We start from the raw sequence: 20,865 nt of genomic DNA on the forward strand, positions 1-20,865 counted from the left end.
GAAAAGGCTTGGGGGTGAGGCCTGGGGTGGCTTAATGTTGTATAAGCAGCTGAAGGGGGACTTCTGGCTCCCTGCTGGATTCCCACTGCTCGGAAGGTTGATTGAAGGGTCAGGGAACTAGATTTTTATGGCTTTAGTTCACTGTGATCTGTGCATTTATACTTGGCCTATGTGCTGGCCCCATCTGAACATAGCTGGTGCTTATGCTGAAGTTATTTGTGATAAGTAAACATTTAGCTTCTCTTTCTTCATATTTATAATGTTGGTCTGGCATCCTCAGGCTGCAGTTTCAATTAGCTTGTGAGCAACTCATCTTGTTTTCACCCTCAGTCTCTATATTGTTGATCTTTGCAACTTGTTTTATTTTTACATTGGTGGAATTGAAGGAATTAGCTTGTAATTACATAAAATATCTGTTTACTATTTGGTGGAAGATGGATGTTTGTGTTTAAGCAGTTACATTTGTACTCTAGCTCAGTATAAGAAAAACGGAGTGTTCTGTAGCCTGTAGTTATCCTTGAGACCATGGGCATTTACCGTACTTGCTGGGTCTTTCCAAGGTCATGTACTCTTCCACATTGCCAAAGTGTCTTTTTACCAAATTTAAAGGTGGTTTCAAAATATGCTTCATGGCAGTTGCTTATAAAAATCAAAGGGGAAAATTCTTATTTATTAAAGTAGTTTAAGTAAAGTAGATTAAAATTTCCAAAGAGCTTAATGGCTATTTAGGAAGAAACACCACTCATTATAATTTAAATAAAGAATAAAAATAAATGTATTTTGTGGTGGCAAATGTTTGGCATAACAGTAATTAGAAAAATACAGCTATGATGGAAAGTAATTACTTTTATGATAATTTTCAAACGGCTTTTTGTTGAGCATCTGTCCTGTTTTCTTTGCCACTGCCCTCCCACCATCCCCTTAAGAAACTTAGCTGTGTTTACTAAGATCTTATATATTTCTATCCTTGAAATGAGGACCTCTTTAAATACTAAGGCGTCATTGAGTCCTATGCGTTTGAATTGTGTATCCTGGTGAGAAAAAGATCCAGACATTTCAAGGGCAGGGTCATCATCACAGGCAGTGCCTTCTAAAGTTGCCATAAGACTTAAGTGGAGTAAATAATAATTTTATAGCTACGTATCAGGGAACATTTTATATGATTCATTTGTATAGTTAAAAAGAAGACAATATCAGTATGTTCCAGCCTATTTAGGAACCAACTGAGAAGTTAGCTACAGATTCCATCGGCCTTAAACATAACACACAATTAAATATATACATGATATTGGCACACGCAAGAGCCATCTTTAATTATTGACGTAAATAACCTGTATTCTCTCTGGAAATCATTTGTTTAAATTTATATCGAAGTACCAATATAAATTTTTTTGTGCGTCAATGTATTTTCCTATTGACAGGCTTCTGTAAAAGTGAAGTGTATCTTCAGTGAACTTTGTGCCAATTAAGCTTATAATAAAAAAGTGGTTTAACCTGTCAAGTTTGGATGTGAACATAACTTCATTTCCCATCACAATAAAGTTTCAACCAGAAGTCATAATGCTACAGGAAACCACATTCAGAGACACAAATTCCATTAGGTATGTGATGAGGGACCAGCCAAGACAACATATTCTGGAGAAGATAATTCAAATATGTTATCCTTGAACGTTTATGGAGCATCTACAGTGCAGGAAATGTTGTACTAGCTGTCCTCAGGTGAACAAAGCAAGGATGGTAAGGGCGTGAACTAAGACTGGGGCTGAGAGATGGGTGCAAGAGGCACTGGCAGTGGTGTAGTACTTGATTGGATGAGGAGGGAATATGTGGGGAGATGGACACTCTTACCTTATTTCCTACCACACTGTTCACCCCACTCACTCCTCTGCAGGCATACTGGCCTCCCTGGAGCGGTCAAGTGTGTTCCTGCCTCAGGAGTATTTGCTGTTCCCTCTGCCTGGAACGCTAGTCTTCCATACATCTGCATGGTCCCTCTCCCATCCTTTAAGACAGTTCAAATGTCACGTTGTCCAAAAGGACTTTACTGATCACCTTATATAAAATAGCAGTCAATCCCCCTCATGGCCCCAACCAGATTGTCACCTACTGCCTTGTTATCCTGCTCTGTTTTTGTACATGTCACTTATCACCACTCAATATATTTGTATGTTTGTCTCCATCCACTAAGATGTAAGCTCCAATGAGGACAGGGGCTTGGGAAGTTTTCTTCAAAATTGTGTTGCCACTACCTGGAAAAGGCCTAGTACACAGTAGGTACTCAAATGGTTATTGGTGGACTGAATAAAGGACTTGAGATGCAGCAGGGTCAAGTGAAAGAGTTTTCAAAACAGGAGTCACTACTAATGTTCAAAGACAGGAATAGAATTTGAAAGTAACCACTTCAAAAATGTTTAGAAATGCTCTCATATAATAAATCAATATTGGTTTATTATGAAAAATTAGGAAATCTGAGAAGTATATTCTGATGTTTTGAAGTTGATGTCAAGATAGCTAACAATCTATTGAAGAAATGTTCAATGAGGACTTTTTGTTTTGGCCGCTCCACGTTGCATGCAGGATCTCAGTTCCCTGACCAGGGATCGAACCCATGCCCCCCACAGTGGAGGCATGGAGTCCTAACCACTGGACCGCCAGGGAATTCCCAATACGGAGTTTTTTTTTTTTTTTTAATTGAACTGTAGTTGATTTACAATATGTGTTAGCAAACTAATTCTTTGCTAACGTTATGCATACATTATATATGTATATATATAATATACATATGTATATTCTTTTTCAGATTCTCTTCCATTATAGGTTATTACAAGATATGGAATATAGTTCCCTGTGCTATATGGTAGGTCCTCGTTGTTTATTTTATATATAGTAGTGTGTATCTGTTAATCACATACTCCTAATTTATTCCTCCTCCCTCCTTTCCCCTTTGGTAACCATAAGTTTGTTTTCTATGTCTGTGAGTCTGTTTCTGTTTTACAAATAAGTTCCCTTGTGTTATTTTTTAGATTCCATATTTAAGTCATATAGTATTTGTCTTTGTCTGCCTGGCTTACTTCCCTTAGTATGATAATCTCTAGGTCCATCCATGTTGCTGCAAATGGCATTATTTCTTTCTTTTTTTATGGCTGAGTAATATTCTATTGTATATATATTACCACATCTTCTTTACCCATTTATCTGTCAATGGAGACTTAGGTTGCTTCCATGTCTTGGCTATTGTAAATAGTGCTGCAATGAACAGTGGAGTGCATGTATCTTTTCGAATTAGAGTTTTTGTCTTTTCTGGATATATGCCCAGGAGTGGGATTGCTGGGTCGTATGGTAGCTCTATTTTTAGCTTTTAAAGGAACTTCCATACTGTTCTCCATAGTGGCTGCACTAATTTACATTCCTACCAACAGTGTAGGAGGGTTATTTTTTTCTCCACACCCTCTCCAGCATTTGTTATTTGTAGACTTTTTGATGATGGCCATTCTGACTGGTGTGAGGTGATAACTCATTGTAGTTCTGATTTGCATTTCTCTAATAATTAGTGATGTTGAGCATCTTTTTATGTGCCTGTTGGCCATCTGTATGTCTTCTTTAGGTAAATGTCTCTTCTGATCTTCTGCCCATTTTTGGATTGGGTTGTTTGGGTTTTTTGATATTGAGTTGTAGGAGCTGTCTGTATATTTTAGAAACTAATCCCTTGTTGGTCACATCATTTACAAATATTTTCTCCCATTCTGTAGGTTGTCTTTTCATTTTGTTTATGGTTTCCTTTGCTGTTGAAAAGCCTGTAAGTTTGATTAGGTCCCATTTGTTTATTTTTGCACACTAAAGAATGTTTTGCTTGGCTTTTTATAAGCTGGAAAACTCTATATGGTATTTCCAGGTCTTCTATTTTTGGCAATATGGGTGAGTATAGAACTGGAAGACTCTCCCAACATAAAACACTTGATAATGCTGGATAAAATATAATGAACATTTTTTTAAATGGACTGTTGATCTCTTAAGAAAGTAAGGGAAATACCTTGAGATCATCCCTCTTTTTCCACAAAACAGACAACAACAGCAGCAACAACAATGGCAGCAACAGAGGGAACTTACAACAAACTGATACTGAGTGTGGTTTGCTTTTGGTTTGGTTTTTGCCAGTATCAGTAATCTAGGTGCTTGGTTTTAATGGCTACATGCCATCATGGGAGAAAGCCTTGGATCTGTTGGAGGTAGGACACTGGGATGGAGGGCCCCTACCTCCAAACACACACAAAGCCAGGGCCTGGTCTATGTCTTAATCTTCCCTGAGCATTTATACCCATAAGTATGCTTTTACACAGGTTTGAGGTTCAAGTTTACATTAGCCCCCTTTTTTTTCCTGGGAATGTCTAAGCCAAAAAATGTACATAAACTAAAAGTGATTTGTGGTTGGTAATACCTCTGGATTTCTTGGGAGAAGCAAAGTAGAATCTCTTCAGAGAAAACATTTTCACCCAGAACTTACAGGATTTTTATAGAAAATACCCTACTAAGAGTGAGCTCACTATTTAAAATGAAAACCCATTCCTTCCTCACCCCCTTCAGCCCCAAACATGAGCAAGGGCCAGTGAACCAAAATTCAGCAATATGGCACTTAAGAACTTCAAATAATATACTTATCGGATGGAGACCATAAAGTAAAGACGTTTAAAATACTTACAAACATAAAAGGAATGGAAACATCTGGGAGAAGAAGACTTTATTAAAGATACAAGACTGGTTTGAATTTTAGAAAAAGACTTCCATATATGGAAAAATGTGGCCATTGATATTCAAAATGTAATGGTCAGAAGTTAAGTGGCAAGTTTAACAGTTGAAGAGAAAATTGGTGAACTAGAAGATAGACTGGAGGAAATTATACAGAATTCAGCAGACAGGGATAAGGTATGAGGGAGGTTAAGAGAGATAGAGGAAAGATTAAGGCTCCAACTTATGTCTAATAGGAATTCTAGAAGGAGAAATGGGAGAACATAGAGGAAGAGGAAATATATGAAAAGAAAATAGCTGAGAATTTTTCAGTAATGGTGACAGACGTACACCTTCAGATTCAGGAATCATTAAGTTTCAAGCAAGCTAAACAAAAAGGAATAGTATTTCCAAGATTTCAGTTCAGTCTGTTGGACGTGAAATACATGTTTGTTGTTGTTGTTAACCCCTTCCTCTTATAATAATTGGAAAGAAAAACATTTTCTAAGACTGGCTACTCACCTATTCAACCTAGAGCGAAGCACTGAGTATGCTCATAGGCTGAAGGGAACAGAGTCTCAAATGAAGCCTTAAGGTGTGGGATTAAGAACACAGATAAGGGATAGGGCCCCTGACACTGAAGGTAAGAAGTGAAGCTGGGTTATCACGTTGGTGAGAAAGGCAGGAAATTTCTTGTTGAAGTAAAGGGATAAAACTGAGAGTTGGGAAGGAACTGTGTAAAGAGCTTGGGAAGACTGATGAGGCTCTTCTATAATTATTGAGGGGGATGAGAGAGGAGAAGATCAAACAAAAGTAAAATAATTTTCAGTATCTTGGTTGCCAATGAAGTGTTGGGCAAATGTTTATTACTAAAATTTCTGATGTGTGCCTTTGTTATTAATATTGTTCTGGAATTGCATGTCAAGTGATTAGCAAAGAAAAATAAATGCAAGTATCAGATAAAAGGAAAACACATGTATTCACAGATTATAACTAGACAAACTGATTCTAAAGTTAAAAAAGAAAAAAAAAAAAACTTTGAGGAATAGCTAGAGAAACAAGGAATAAGAAGGCCAAGGAAGGAAGAGGAGGACTGCTGGTAAACCCAGTTATTTAAAAAATTACAATAATTTAAACATTTTGGAACTGGCACATAAATAGATATATCAGTTGAACAAAGTAGATAGACCCATGGAAAAGTGATACTTTGAATTAGTGGAGGAAGCAATGCCCTTATTCAACCTATGGTACTGGGGGAAAAAAAAAAACCGCACTGGAATCCTATGTTATTATTTATACTTAAGCAAATTCCAGATTAGTTGAAAATTCAAATGTGAAAAATGATACTATAAAAATAATAGAGAAAAATCTTTGAAAAACAATTTTGAAGAGGGAAATGCAGTTTCAAGCAAAACACCAAATCCAAAACCACAGGAGAAAAGATTAATTTGGATACATACAAATAAGACATTTCTGCATAGAGAAATGCTATAAGCAATATTTAAAATACTGATAAATTGGGAAACAATTTCTGAAAGTTAGAGCAAAGCTCTAACTTTCTTAATATGTAAAATGTTAAATATGTTAAAAATCAACAACAGTAGAAAACTGTGTGAAGGACATAAACAGGCAATTCACAGAAAAAAATAGATTTCAAACATTTGTAAAGATTCCTAACTCCATTCATAATCAAATAAATGCCAGTTAAAATAATAATTAAAAAAATTTTAAATCTCAGATTGGCAAAGATCACCTTCGACAAAGACGTCGTGAAATAGGCGTCTTATTTGTTCTTGTTGAGTGTTAATTGGTAAAACCTTTCGGAAGGCATTTAGTATTATCTCCCAAATTTTAAAAGTGTTATAGGCCCAGCAACTCTATACCAATAAACTCTCTTTTGAAAAAAAAAAATTAGTAAGGATGCTTATTATTAGTAAGGATGCTTATTATCTCCTAAAGATAGGAGACAAGATACGAAACAAATGTCCATCCACAGGCGACCAATTAAGATGATACCCTCCTACAATTGCGTTTATGTAACTATGGAAGAGAATGGGAAGTATTCACTGATAATAAAATGTGTATTGGATGCTTAATTACGTGCCAGGAACTGTTCTAGGTACTGGGAGTATAGCTGTAAACACAACGACAAAAATCCCTGCCCTCATGGAGCTCACATCCCATTGAGGGGAGGCAGATGACAGCAAGATGCAGAAAAGGGTGAACAGGATGCTCATCAGTGTTATCAAGAAGAGGGAGTGGAGACACGTACACACAAATGTTTGTCTATGCACAGAAAACCTCTGGTAGGTAATAAAAGGAAGTGACTTCTACTGGAGAGGAGGACTGGAGGTCTGGGGAGAGAACCTTAGTTTCCCGTGGAAAAAAAAAATTTTTTTTTTAACCACATATGTATATTAATTAAAAAGCGCGGGGGTGGGGGAGTAAAGGTGGAGAACACCACTACAAGTCTTTAAAACAATGCCGGTTAAGTCCTCCGAGCCTGAGGTTCTGCTGCTTCGGTTGCAGCGCGGGGCAGCAAGTTCCCGCCGCGGACATCAGGCAAGTCGGCTTGGGACCGGAATCACGGGCGGGGCTCGGGCCGCAGAGAAATGAGTTCCTCGAGACGAGCCACGTGTGGAGAGCCGTCTGGGGAAAAGCACAAACCAGAAACAAGATATACAAGACGTGAGTAAATGCTGACGTTATACGACACGGTAGGGAGGAAAACCAGGGGCTCGGAGCCAGTTCGGAAATCTGCGCAGAACCTCGCACTTCACCAGAGGGCGGCCGCACTCTGCGCCTGCGCCAAACGGCAGCGCTTTTGCCGGCGCGCCCGCGGGGTGGCGCCGTCACGTCCGGCTAGCTTTCCAGGGGCCCGAAAGAGCGAAGGTACACCGCCTTTTCCGGGGGGAGAACTAGAAAGAGAATCACTTCCCGTGGCGGGGCTACGTCACTTCCTCTTAAGTGCGGCGGTTGGCTGGGGCGTCCCCACGAGCGTTCAACATGCGGATTGAGAAGTGTTACTTCTGTTCGGGGCCTATTTACCCAGGCCACGGCATGATGTTCGTTCGCAACGATTGCAAGGTGAGACGGTCCGCTGCGCTCCCGCCGGGCTGAAGCCGCGCCCGCTCGGCGCGGGGTTCCTCTGCGCCTGCGTGGCGTTTGGTCTAGGATTTCGGCTCCTGGGGCTGGTTTTGCTAACGACTCCGACCTCGACCTCCCGCTTGGGGAAGTTTCTCCTGCCGGCGTCGCGACCGGAGCTGGTCACTAGGCCGCCCTTGGGCGAGGCTGGCTGCGATGAGGTTGAGGAGCGATTCCAGCCAGCGCCGACGGGGAAGCTGGGAGTCTGTTTGCCCACTTTTGCACATGGGCCACGTTCTTCAGTTCGGTAAACTTTGTTGAACGCATGCCGGGTCAGGCATCATTGCTGAGACCCGCGTCTGTACAGATGAATACGACTTGGGGTCGGCTATAGTCTGTAGAGGTTGATAGAAATGTTGCATATGGCTTAATAGTACAGTTATGTATTATGAAGCTGTTGGAGGTGTTTTGGAGAGGGTCGTCTGTAGAAAGGCACAGAAAGGAAGTGACATTTATCCTGGATCTTGCGTTTTGCTTAAGAACGTGAGGAGAAGGCAGTCTAGGTGGAAGGAAAACGAACAGTTTGAGCAAAGGCACAGAGGGGAGCAGTTACTTCTCTGTTTAAGGAAGTGACGGATTGCAGATGGTGATAGAGGTTTGGGTTGGGGTAGGGCTATAAATACAAGTATAAGTCTATATAAAAAAGGTGCCTTTGTAAGTATAAGATATAAACATAAAGATACAGATTTTCCTCGACTTTCGATGGCGTTGCTTCTGGATAAACCCATTGTAAGTGAAGATGCAAAACCTAACCTACTGAATATCATATATAGCCTAACCTTCCTTAAACATGCTCAGAACACTTAACGTTAGCGTATAGTTGGGCAAAATCATCTAACACAAAGCCTGTTTTATAATAAAGTGTTGAATATCTCATGTAATTTATTAAATACTCTACTGAAATAGAGGAACAGAATGATTGTAAGTGTATTGGGTTGTTCACCCTGGTGACCTGATGGCTGACTGGGAGCTTTGGTTCGCTGCCACTGCCCAGCATCAGAGAGAGTTGTACCGCATTGTTAGCGGGGAAAGATCGAAATTTGAAGTACGGTTTCCACTGAATGTGTATCACTTTTTCATCAACATGAAGTCGAACGATCATAAGTTGGGGACCGTCTGTATAAGGCCTCTTTGTGAAAGACTTTATGAATGATACATGAATTTGCCTTTCATACCGGAATGGATCTCATTTCTCTGTTTAACACATTGTTTCTTAGAATTTGACCTCTCTTGTATTTGCTTCTGAATCACTGGACACTTGTAGAAAATACTGATTCCTGGTTTCCACCAGATCTATTGAATTGGAATCTCTGGGGAGAGAGGAAGAGGAGCTAGGAATCTTTATTCAGTGAGTTGATTTTGACATGCTAAAGAACTACAGTTCATACTTCATCACCTTATATCTGTATTCTACGTGAAAGATATTGACCTCACTAAATTAGGAGTAAGGGGTCTTGCCAAAAGTGTGGGACTAAAGCTATGTTTGGAAACTTGAAAGAGCATGTAAAAGATTTTTAATTCCTGCTCTCAGGAACATGACAAAGAATTTGTAGCAGTGAATGAAATGATTGTCAGGTTGGGGTGTAATTCACAGTGGGCATTATGGCTTTGTGGATGATTTGGTCATCATGACTATGATTTTTGTCCATCAGTGTTTGTCAGCTGGGTATGGGAATTAGAAAGGATGGTGGGAGCTATCTAGAGTTGGATGTTGATCTGGCAGACACAGTGGAAGTTCAAGTTGATGAGGAAGTCTATATTGCTAGCAAGGATAGTGTTGAATTAGCTGGGAGCTAGCTTGCAGTAGGGAAGACCAGTGTATCCAGAACAGAGTTGATTGGGGAAGTAAGAAGTAGAGGCCCTGAAGCACTAATGAAGAACAGGTACCTCATTTTTTTCTTTGTTGATGATTCCGAAATCTTTATCTCCTTAGTTCCAGGTCTGAATTTTCTGCTTGACAGGGAAATCCTGTTTGTACCTAACAGTGAGCCTGCTGAAAGAGTGTTCCTTATTACCTCAAATCTTTTTGCTCTCTGAATTAATAGTCATCCATCTAGACAGTTCTGCTAGAAACTGAGAGTCATCTTTGAATCTTTCACTGTTTATATCTAGCTATAGGTTCTGTCCATTCTGCCTTTGCGAAGGAGAGTGGTGTCTTAGCTTTCTTTCTGCCCACCTGCCCTCGTTCCAGATTAGGCACTTGTCACTTTTGTAGCCTCCTAACTAGTCTTTCTGCATTTATGCTCTTAGCTTTTGGGACCATCTTTCATAGAAACCTCCCCTTTTATGCTTCTCAGGTAGTTTCTTAAGAGTAGAATTAGTGTATTACTGCTCCATATTTTCATAGTTTGCAAACAGGAAAAACATACATACTGTTAAGGTGTGCTTAGTAAATGTTGAATTAGTGGCATAAGAAGGTGTTGAAGAACTTTGAGGCTCAGATGGATCATTTGTGTGCATGTTGAAGACTGAGGATGATGCCAGAGGACTGGATTAAAAGGGAAATTTGAGTCTATGAAGCTTTGTCTCACACATAATCATTTACCACCTACCCCACCATAGATTTAACCACTTCCTTAATGTGTACTTGCATATTACTTTATACTTGATTATTGTGTATAGCTGTATCCCATTGTTTATATCCTAGTCCGTTCTTTATCTCTCTTGCTTGCAAAATGAGATTTTACCACATTGCTAGACTAAGCTTCTCAAGGTAGGGCGTCATGTTTTAATTGTTCTTGTATTTCTTGCATCTAGTACAACATCCAGCACATAGTAGCTGCTCCTTACTTGGGAATTGAATCCCCATCCCATCTCAGTGACTCCAGTCTCTTCAGATAATTCATTGTGCTTTTCAGGTGACGTCTGTTAGATATGGAGTTCAAGTAGACTTGCCTGTAACTTCCCATTGGCTCTCTTTGGAACCGAGGAGACCTGGGACAAGTTCAGGCCTCTCATTAGGTATATCTCAGAAATGGGGATTTGTTTAGGAGTTATCTAGTAGGTATTAAACATTGAAGGCTTTTACTTAAAAAAGGTAATAGTACTTTGGCTGAAAATACTCAAAGAAATTTTACCAATAATGATTTTAGAGTGAGTTATTCCAGAAGACTACAATAGTTCTACTTTCTAGTTGGTTTGAAATTAATTCAAGAATGTAGACATGCTTTTACTCAAGTCTCCCAGGAGAGGGCTCTCCATGAGGTCAGGGCTTAGATCAGATTGATCTAGTATTGACCATTTCTAAGAAAACTACGTCCTGGTGTGTTTAGTGACCTATTTGAAGGTCTCCATAGAACAAAGTGTATGTAAAATGAAAAGTATTTTGGTTTGTGATATATGCGTGTGTGTGTGTGTGTGTGTGTGTGTGTGTGTGTGTGTGTGTATGTTAGCTTGAAATGGTGATACCTTATTTTGACCTTTTTTTTTAATGGGTCACATATTCTAGGTATGATAATTCAACTTAATTTTCTTTGCCAAGATCTACAAACTCAATTACTTTTTCTCTTCAGATTTCCTCTAGTAATACACACAAATTTCAATGTGTTCTAAGACAAAGTAACAAAATGATGCATTTTAGACTTATAAAATGAGTCCCAATAAGCCATTTCAGGAGCATGTTGAATCATCATTAAATTGTAAACACTATTAAAGGATCACATCTTTTGGGATGAAAGTGAAGAATTAAAGTAGTGAAGAATCTTCCTAGTAGATCTCTGAATAAATACTTCAGAAAACAAATCTATAGCCAGTTTTAGTTGCTTTTTTGAAATTATTTTTTGCAATGGTGGAAAGAACCAAAGGAAGTTTCAGAATGGTTGTTTGAAACTTTTAACCCCCTCCCCCCTTTGAGGTATTTAGGAAGTGAATTTTGAGAATTATTCTGAATTGCAAAGGGATTTAAATAAGTGACTTTCCTTAAAACTGTTCCCTTCATTCAAGATCATTTGTAAGTTTTTACTGTTATTCTATAGAAATGGTTGTTTTTAACCATATTTTTGGGGCCCTCAATCTTTAGTTGTGATGATGTTTATTAGTCAAAAAATAGTTCAATTTCCATTTTATGTGATATGTCTCACATTTCTAAATGGTGTTGTGAGTAAGTAGAAGCAGTTGTGAGTGAGAACCATTGTTATTTCTCAGACTTTATAGTATATTTTGTCTGGTAGGATAACATCCTATGGTATAAAATTTTTTAATATTGACTTTTCACTATTTTAACACTTTTCTTGTAGGTGTTCAGATTCTGTAAATCCAAGTGTCATAAAAACTTCAAAAAGAAGCGCAATCCTCGCAAGGTCAGGTGGACTAAAGCATTCCGGAAAGCAGCTGGTAAAGAGCTCACAGTGGTGAGTACGGTTAGCTCTCAGTATAGTTTTTACAGTTTCCAAATTTTAAGTTTTGGGTGGGAGATGTGATTTAATTAACTCTAACAAGGCTTCCTATAGAATGGTTAATGAGTGACTTATTTGTATTTGGGTTTGGTAATCTTATTCTCACATGATCCCCAAAACCATAAATCTGTAGAATTCTGAAAAGGAAAAAAATTCCTAATCTAGTTTGTAGAAGTGATTTTTCTTATTCTCGAAAAAGTATTTTTAGCTCTTGCAACAAGGGGAGAATTATTTAGATGGATTGAAGTTGGAAATTGCTACTTAGGGATTTTGAAAGGAGGTTAAGAGATTAAAAGGTTTTTGACTAGCAGTGAGGGCTCAGATGAGGTTTGTAATGGACTCATTTATCAGTTTCTTGATTTCTTTAGCAGGACTGTGTGTCTGAGAGCAGAGAGCTTAGTTCATAATGGCAGTGTAAGGAGGAATAGTGAGGAATCAGGGCTGAGGGAGTTCCATGAGGCGAGCCCCCACCATCATATTGCTGTAAACTGAGTTGGTGTGAGGACCTGGTGAAGCTTATCTGCACTCGAGCCTTAAAAAGGGACGAGGGGCAGCTGCTGCACAGGCTACCTTTGAGGGAGGGAGAGCTTTCAACTGTCCCCTCCTGCCAGACTTCCTCTTCCCCCAAACCCATGACTCTTTCCCACCTCGCCACTCCTTAAAGGCAGTATAGTATCTAAGTAGTTGCTACAAAGCCCTTTGCTGTCTGTCTCGACACCTGAGGTTCTTCAGTGAACATAAAGAATATTTTTTGACAGCATGTAAGGCCAAATCATAATTGTCACAAAAGTAATTTTCACTATGGACAAATAGATATGTAGCGTCTCAAATACAGGTGGCAACTGTATGTGTGAAGAAAGGATGCCGGGTCGTAGTCATTTGCTGGTGACCACTTACCTTGCCATGGCTGAGGTTACTGAACAGAGGCATGTGTATATAAATGAAATAGCCAAGTGCAGAGTTAATGCTGTTCCATATGCCTGAGTCTGATAGATTTGAAAACTAGGAAATATCTGTAGTTTTTCCAAAATTATTTTGCATGTTTTGAGATAAATAGGATTGTTAATTGTCAAAGTACCAACTACATTTGGAGGGGACTAAAGAATTTCAGGGTGAAGCTTACGTCATACAGAGTAGTACCACATTATTTGAAGATGTGTAGTTTCAACTCTGTGCTGTAACACAAAGGTTTATAGGTATTGAAATATATAAACATGCTAGGTATTTTTGTTGAACCATATGCAGTTCTCAGTGTTTGACTCTTTTTGATCTATGGGAAAAGGCAATTTCATATGGCTCAATCTAATATAAAGTTTTCTGGCTGTGAGTCTCATCTAGGAACAGGAAATTAGGGAAGCTTTTTTAGTTTGTTTATAATCCCCATGATTGTTATAGGCCCCTCTGAGGGATGGGGTTGATCCTCTCCCCTCCCCTCCCTTTGAGAATCACTCATACATAGAGAGACGTTTTCAATAGGGCTGTCTTGTACATCGTGGTGTTTAAAGGAGAAAAAGTTTGAAAACTTGTATTCTCTGGGATCGCCCCGGGGGAAATCTTAATATGTGCCCGTAGCTTGAAACACTTAGAACTTTTGTGAAAAGGAGAAAAAGTTTTAAGAAATGCTTCCTTTCTACCTCTCTTAAAACCGTATTTCTCCTCTTCTTACAGGATAATTCATTTGAATTTGAAAAACGTAGAAATGAACCTGTCAGATACCAGCGAGAGCTATGGAATAAAACCAGTAAGTCACAAGGACTACCGGGAATTTTCAGGAGACACTGGTTTGGGATATTACCATAACTTTAATATCAGTTGGTTGTTTAAATATTAAATTTCTTCTTTTAATCAGTTAGCTTTTATACTTTTATCCTTATTTTAATGGCTCTGTTGTATTTGTGAGGGTTTTTAATAAGCTATCCCAAATCCTTTTCAGAATTGGCTGATGTATCCATTATAAAAATGACATAATTATTAAATTTGATATTATTTGAAGTGCCTACACAGGAATATAAAAACATTCACATATCTGGGGAAAAAAATAGAGATGTAGAATACTTTTGGGGGATGAGTGTGGCATAGTTAAAATATACAAAAACCTAACACACTTTACAAGTTTAGATAATTTGGTTTAGGGATATAAATATTGTTTTCTGTATACCTAATAAAACTTAGTGATTCTGTAAAGTTAAAAAGTATAGCATGTAAGGTGATAATTACAGATTTTCTAAGAGAACTTCTAAGTGCTTGACTTGGGGAAAAATGAAGCTATAGGCTACTGAAACTGAAAGCAGTAATGTTTAATTCTTACCTACCTACCTACCTATCTCTCTGTTTTGTTTACTTATTTAAGTAAGCAGAGGCTTTAATTTAAAAAAAGTCTCATATGTAGTAAAACATAGTTCCTTAAGCTAGCTTGTAGATTCCACTATGTCTCTATGTGTGTTTGAGGCCCTTGGCCCTGCCTTTTCTCCTTCCCCCATGCCTGCTTATGCAGCCTTTAGACATTTCTAGTCTTGGGTGTGGAGGTAATGTAGTTTGTTAACTAGAAGTCTCTAAGACTTAGAATTCTACCAACTTTATTGGTCTCTAATGGATTATTGGCAGGGCATACTTTTCAACACCTTTTCACCAGTTAGTCACAAGATTTCAGAGGAAGAGTTGGAAAGTTATGGGCCTTTGTAGTAGCATTTGACACCCTCTAAAGCCTTGTTTATCTTCCTGAACTGTGTGGAAAAATCAGAGTCCCATTTGGGAATTGCCTAAGTATTCTGCCCCTTGGTGTGCTTGTTTATTTGGTTCTTTTCTCTTTTTAAAAAATAAGGTCTTTCCCTTCTGTTTTGTAATTAGAGGAGGAGTTAATTTCTGATTAGCAGTTGGTTTTATTGGGTTTATTTAGTAAGGAAATAACACTGATTCAAACTCAAGGATTTCTAAAGAGATTAATAGGATTTTTAAAATTGAGATTATAATTGATATATATTAGTTTCAGGTGCACAGCACAATGATTTGATATTTGTATATATTGTGAAATGATCACCAAAATAAGTCTGGTTAACATCTATACCATACATAGCTAATTTTCATAGGATTATTAAATTGATTCCTAAAGGTACTCTTGGCAGGGACATTATTGGAAGATCCTAAAGCATTTCTGGACCCCATTGAGTTTTATTTCACTTTGGCCTTTGTTTTCTTTTTTGTTACTACTTGAAGATAGCAGCTCCAGACCATTTTTACCTATAACTACTTTTATTTGGTGGGTATTCAGCTTGATATGGAAACTGAGGTACATATTTTAGTCATCTGTGGATCTTCAGTTACTAAGATCCGCTGTGCTGGTATCATGATGTTTATGTTGTTCCTGAGAAATACTGTGTGCTCTCTAAGATGTTGTATGCTTTACCAATAACCACTGACTCTAGCATACAAAGATGAACAGGGCATACACAGTCCCTGATCTCTCAGTGCATTTTACTGAGTACTCTATTTTATTGTTTCTTTTAGACAGTAATTGGTTCAGGTATTATTACAGAGTCTCATTCATTTGCCCCACTCAGATCCACAGACTACACTTTAAGAATCTGGATTGGGAATTGTGCTATTTAGTATGGTAGCCACTAGCCACAGGGGCTACTTAGCAATTAAAATGTGACTAGCCTGAATTGAGGTGTTCTGTAAATATAAAATACATGCTGGATTTTGAATACTTAGTATGAAAACAAGCATAAAATATCTCAGTAATAATTTTTTATATTAATTACATGTTGAAATGACAGTATTTTGGATATGTTGGGTTAAACAAAATGTATCTTAAATTTAATTTCAAACTGTTCCTTTTTACTTTTTTTTAAAAAAATGTGGCTACTAGAAAATTTAGAATTACATATGTGATTTATCTTGTATTGGACAGTGCAGATACAGATTCTAGAGTAGTTGACTCAACTCCCTTATAGCCCAGGCTCCTCTACACGTTTTCTGAAACAGTTGGATTTTAGTGGTTAAGAATGTGGCAAATTGATTGACTGGGTCATTTTACCAGTATTCATCATGTGCAGATCATATCCTAGGCACTTGAAGAAAAAGTGGCTTTTATGACCAGGAAGGTAGTGTCTATTTACAGAGATGACAAACTAAGAATGGGATTAATTGCCATTAATCCAAGTTCTCTGTAGAATAAAATTTGAAAGGCATTGGACTGGTTTCAAGTACAAGGAAAATTTAGTAGTAGTAAAGGCTTTTGCAAAAATAAAAGTTAGAGAAATGGTACGTGGGAAAGAGTCAACAGTGATATCACCCAAGGCTACATACCTTTGTCAGCTATTTTAGTAAGAACTGTTTTTTAATAGGAATTGTCTTTGCAGTGAGTTTTTGTTTAGTTTAATCCACTTCTAAGTCACAGTAAAGTAGTGATTGTTAAAGCGCCTGTTGGTTATAATCATCCTGCTTGAATGTACATAAATTTGTTAACGTTTATGAATTTTTTTGTAGTTGATGCAATGAAAAGAGTTGAAGAGATCAAACAGAAACGCCAGGCTAAATTTATAATGAACAGGTATGAATATTTTAAAATATCTTTATTTTCATGTAACTTCAGACTTTCAAAAACTGGCAAGATAGTATAAAAAAGTCTTGTATATTCTGTTAACATTTTGCCAAATTTACTTTAACTCTGTGTTGTGTAATAAGTTGAAGACATGATGCCTTTTCCTCCTAAGTATGCTTTAATATATATATATATATCCTAAAAATAGTATGTTCTTTTTCTCTGGGTTTTTAAAATTGAGGTATAATTGACACACAACATTAGTTTCAGGTGTATAGCATAAGAACATGCTCTTAATAACCACAGTATAGTTAAATCAGAAAATTAACACTGATAAAATACTATAGACCTTACTAGATTTACCTGTTGTTCCAATAAATGTTCTTCATAGCAGCAGAAAATGCTGGATCATGCATTGCATTTAGTGGTCATATCTCCTCAAGCTCCTTTAGTGGTCATATCTCCTCAAGCTCCTTTAATCCAGACAGTTTCTCACCTTTGTCTCAGATGACATTGGCATGTTTGAAGAGTACAGGTCAGTTATTTCATAGAATGTTCCCCGGTTTTTGTTTGATGTTTTCTTCGTGATGAGATTCAGGTCCCTTTGGCCAGAACATCATAGAAGTGTGTCCCCCTTAAGCACCCCAGCAGAGGCACCTGTTGTCCCTTACTGGTGATGTTAACTTTCATTGCTTGGTTAAAGTAGTGTCTGCCAGTTTTCTCCACTGGAAAGTTACTGTTTTTCCCCCTTTTTAATCAGTACGTATCTTGAGGGAGACACATTGAGACTCAGCAAGGAGCCTGTTACTCCTCAAACTGATACCTACTGGTTTTCGCATCCATTAGAGTCCTGCCTGAATCTTTTACTACTGTGATTGTTGCCAAATGGTGATTTTTCTGATGTCATCATTTCTTCTCCGTTTATTCGTTGACCTTCTTATCTAAGAAAGAGCATTTTCCTTTTCCCCCAGTTCCAAAGTTTATTCTTTCATTTATTCACGTCATATCTGTGTGTATTCATTAATTCTTATTGTATTCAATGAGTTATAATTCTTTGTCATTATTTTGATGTTCTAAGTACCCCAAGTTGGCCAGTGAGAATTCCTTTAGGCAGGCTGTGTGTCATTTTGACAGTTCCTCACCATTCTTTGAGTCCTTTCTTGCTTTATGGCTAATGAGATTTTCCCTGCCCCAGCTTGGAATTGACTGTTTCTTTAGAAGGGGCATTGCTTTTGATCTAGTCACCATAAAAGTTATAGAAAAGCATGCGTCAACAGCTTTCTGGCTTTAAAATTTTTTTCTTTTTAAAGCATTACAAAAAAGGACCCAAATGCTTGAGAACTAGTCTGTTAGCTTTTTTTGTTGAATGTCTTATGTTTTGTGCTCTTGTAATTACTGAATGATTTAAAAAATTAGCTAACACAGAGACTACAAATCTTTCTCCTCAAATAGAAAACACAGACACTTTAATAATTAGAGGTTCTTACTCTGTGTAATCTCTGAGACTTGTCAGTTCTTTGTTTCAATCACATCCCTTCATGCACTGAGCAAATATCTTTTCAACCCCTGTTTTATTCCCCACTGGGTGCTAGGAATACAGTGAATGAACAAATTGGGAGTGCAGGAATCATGTTTAAGCTAATTAGGAACAAGAAATGAATTGTGTTCCCATTGCTCATTTGTGTGGCTAACTTAATACAATTTTTAAAAATTAGGAATTAATGTCTTTTCAAGAGGTTTTAGTAACTGAAATTTTGGCCTTAATGTGTTTGATCCTAGGTTGAAGAAAAATAAAGAACTACAGAAAGTTCAGGACATTAAAGAAGTGAAGCAAAACATCCATCTTATCCGGGCCCCTCTTGCAGGTAAGCACTGCCTTGTGCAGGGTTCTCTGCCTTAAGTAGCGAAGTGAAGGATCTGGATTGTTGTGGTCCATGTGATTGGGTGCCAACCAGCTTTTCAAGGTTGAATCTTCTCATGTAAATGTTCTCCCTCATTTATGATATGACTATTTATAAAAGTAATTTATTCAGTGTGTTTCCCAGTTCCAGTCGATTTATTGCATATGGTGTTTCTTTTCTCCCTTCATAAAATCCTAGCTTCCACAAAATCCAAGTTAATCAAAACAATTTGAGTAATAATTTAGTAGATGATTTTGCCTCATACCTGTTTTGATTAAAGGATAATGTTTTATATTAGTAGCTCTCAAACTTCATTTGGTGTGGGAGTTACTTGGGGGACTTAGTAGGTACACATAGAGGTCCAAGCCCCTTGAGTTTGGACCTCTGTTCTTTAGTAGCTGTCCAGGTGAGTCTGATACTTCAGTTTGAGAACTACAGTTTTGTATTAAAAACCCTCCTTGTGCTTATGTAACTTACAGTTAGGCACTCACTTGGGCAGTTGCTTGTGTGCATAATTTCTTTTGTGAGATGCTAGGAAACCACTCTTTTTACTCAGCTGGTGCCAAGTACCATCTGTTAAAAGGAGAGAAATTTTGGTGAGATTTAGCTATGCCCAAACCTTAGTAAAGTCAAATCCTATAACCACATATTGGGTAGATTTATGCAAAAGTCCTAGCTAGGTTGTTTTTGTACCAAATTTTAAAAAAATAGACAAAATCCTGGAGCGTTGTTTCACATATAGATGATATGGACTGACAGACACCCAGAAAACAATAGGAATGAACCATTGTTATCTAAGTTTTTAGGTAACCCTCTGAGGTAAGTAGTACAGTGTTAAGAGCAGAGACCCTGGTTCAAGGTGGCCAGGGTTCACATCCCAGCTCTTTGTCAAGAGTTTAATTTCTTTCTTTCCCTTTTTTTTTTTTTTTTTTTAAATAAAGGCAAAGGAAAGCAGCTGGAAGACAGAATGGTACAGAAATTACAACAGGATGTGGACATGGAAGATGTTTCTTAGAACTCTTACTGTCTGTAACCATTTCTATAAGTGCATCTGGAAATCTCCTTTGGAGACATAGAACTTGTAAATTATTGACTTTTTTTTTTCATATAAGGTCACTCATATGAAAGGGGATTCAAGTACTTCCTTCCTACATTGCTATCTGCAGAACAGCAGATACGGATGCTAGATTGCATCTCAATGTTAAGCCTTCACTGAACAATACACTTTTATAAGTCATGAAAATTATGCTTGTAAATACAGAAGTGAATTGTGGACATAAAATGGTCATGCCATTTGGTTAATGGCACTAGGCAGCATTTATGTAATAATTAATGACAAATTCATGACGAGTAATATATAAAATAAAATTTTCATTGCAGTAAAATATTCCTTTTCTAGAAGGGATACAGCAAGGAACTAACAGTCTGTATGATAATTAGCCTCTAGTAATTTCTTTTGATTTTAGTACTTCTGGTTTTGGTTTATAAGCTTCTTAGAAGAACATAATGGTCTAATATATTGAAGCCTAATTATGTTGGACCATTTTGACCTGGTTTTAACTATTATGATAGGCATTTGTGGATGTTGGGGGTGAGTTGAATAGTCTGTTCCTGAAATGGCACTATATAATTTCTACTTTGGAGAATACTCACTTCTAAGTTGAGATTCCTAGTAGAATAAGCTTTATTTTTCTAGGGGTCCAGTACCTATTAAAATTTTTTGTGTGGTTTTCTTTTTAAAAACTCCTTAATTATTTGTGGAAAATTGGACGTATGGGTAGCACATTATAGGTTATTTACACATAAAATTGTTTCTGAAGTAAGTGCGTGCCTGTGTATTTATTATTTAAAAGTACTAAACAAAAGGTATGAAGTTTGCTCACACATACTAAGAAGTAGGAGATACATTTAAAGAGAAATGTATACTTTATACTTCATGTTTTCTTATTTTTACATTACTTACGAGTAAGTATGTTAAGAGTATTAAGTAACTCAGTTTTTTTTTTCTTAGGACAAAATTTAGAATAAATTACAAGTTTTAAGGTTGTATAATTATATGGTAATGGCTAAATTTTTATTTTAGTATTAGATAGTAAAAAAGTGGACTGATCACTGGACCAGGTGTTAGAAGACCTGAATCCAGCTTTGTTATTGATAAAAT

The 20,865-nt window shown here is 37.4% G+C and overlaps 1 protein-coding gene across 1 annotated transcript; it reads left to right on the forward strand.

Moving 5' to 3' along the window:
- Positions 1–7,654: 7,654 nt before the first annotated feature.
- On the forward strand, positions 7,655–20,527 carry RSL24D1 (ribosomal L24 domain containing 1). The gene is made up of 6 exons (XM_007194908.2): positions 7,655–7,809; positions 12,102–12,215; positions 13,929–14,001; positions 16,749–16,812; positions 18,583–18,668; positions 19,646–20,527. Exons 1-6 carry the CDS (start codon positions 7,729–7,731, stop codon positions 19,717–19,719), a joined length of 492 nt encoding a protein of 163 aa, XP_007194970.1. The 5' UTR covers positions 7,655–7,728; the 3' UTR covers positions 19,720–20,527.
- The last annotated feature ends 338 nt before the right edge of the window (positions 20,528–20,865 follow it).

The sequence above is a fragment of the Balaenoptera acutorostrata genome, chromosome 3, assembly GCF_949987535.1.
Source record: "Balaenoptera acutorostrata chromosome 3, mBalAcu1.1, whole genome shotgun sequence".
Lineage (NCBI taxonomy): Eukaryota > Metazoa > Chordata > Mammalia > Artiodactyla > Balaenopteridae > Balaenoptera > Balaenoptera acutorostrata.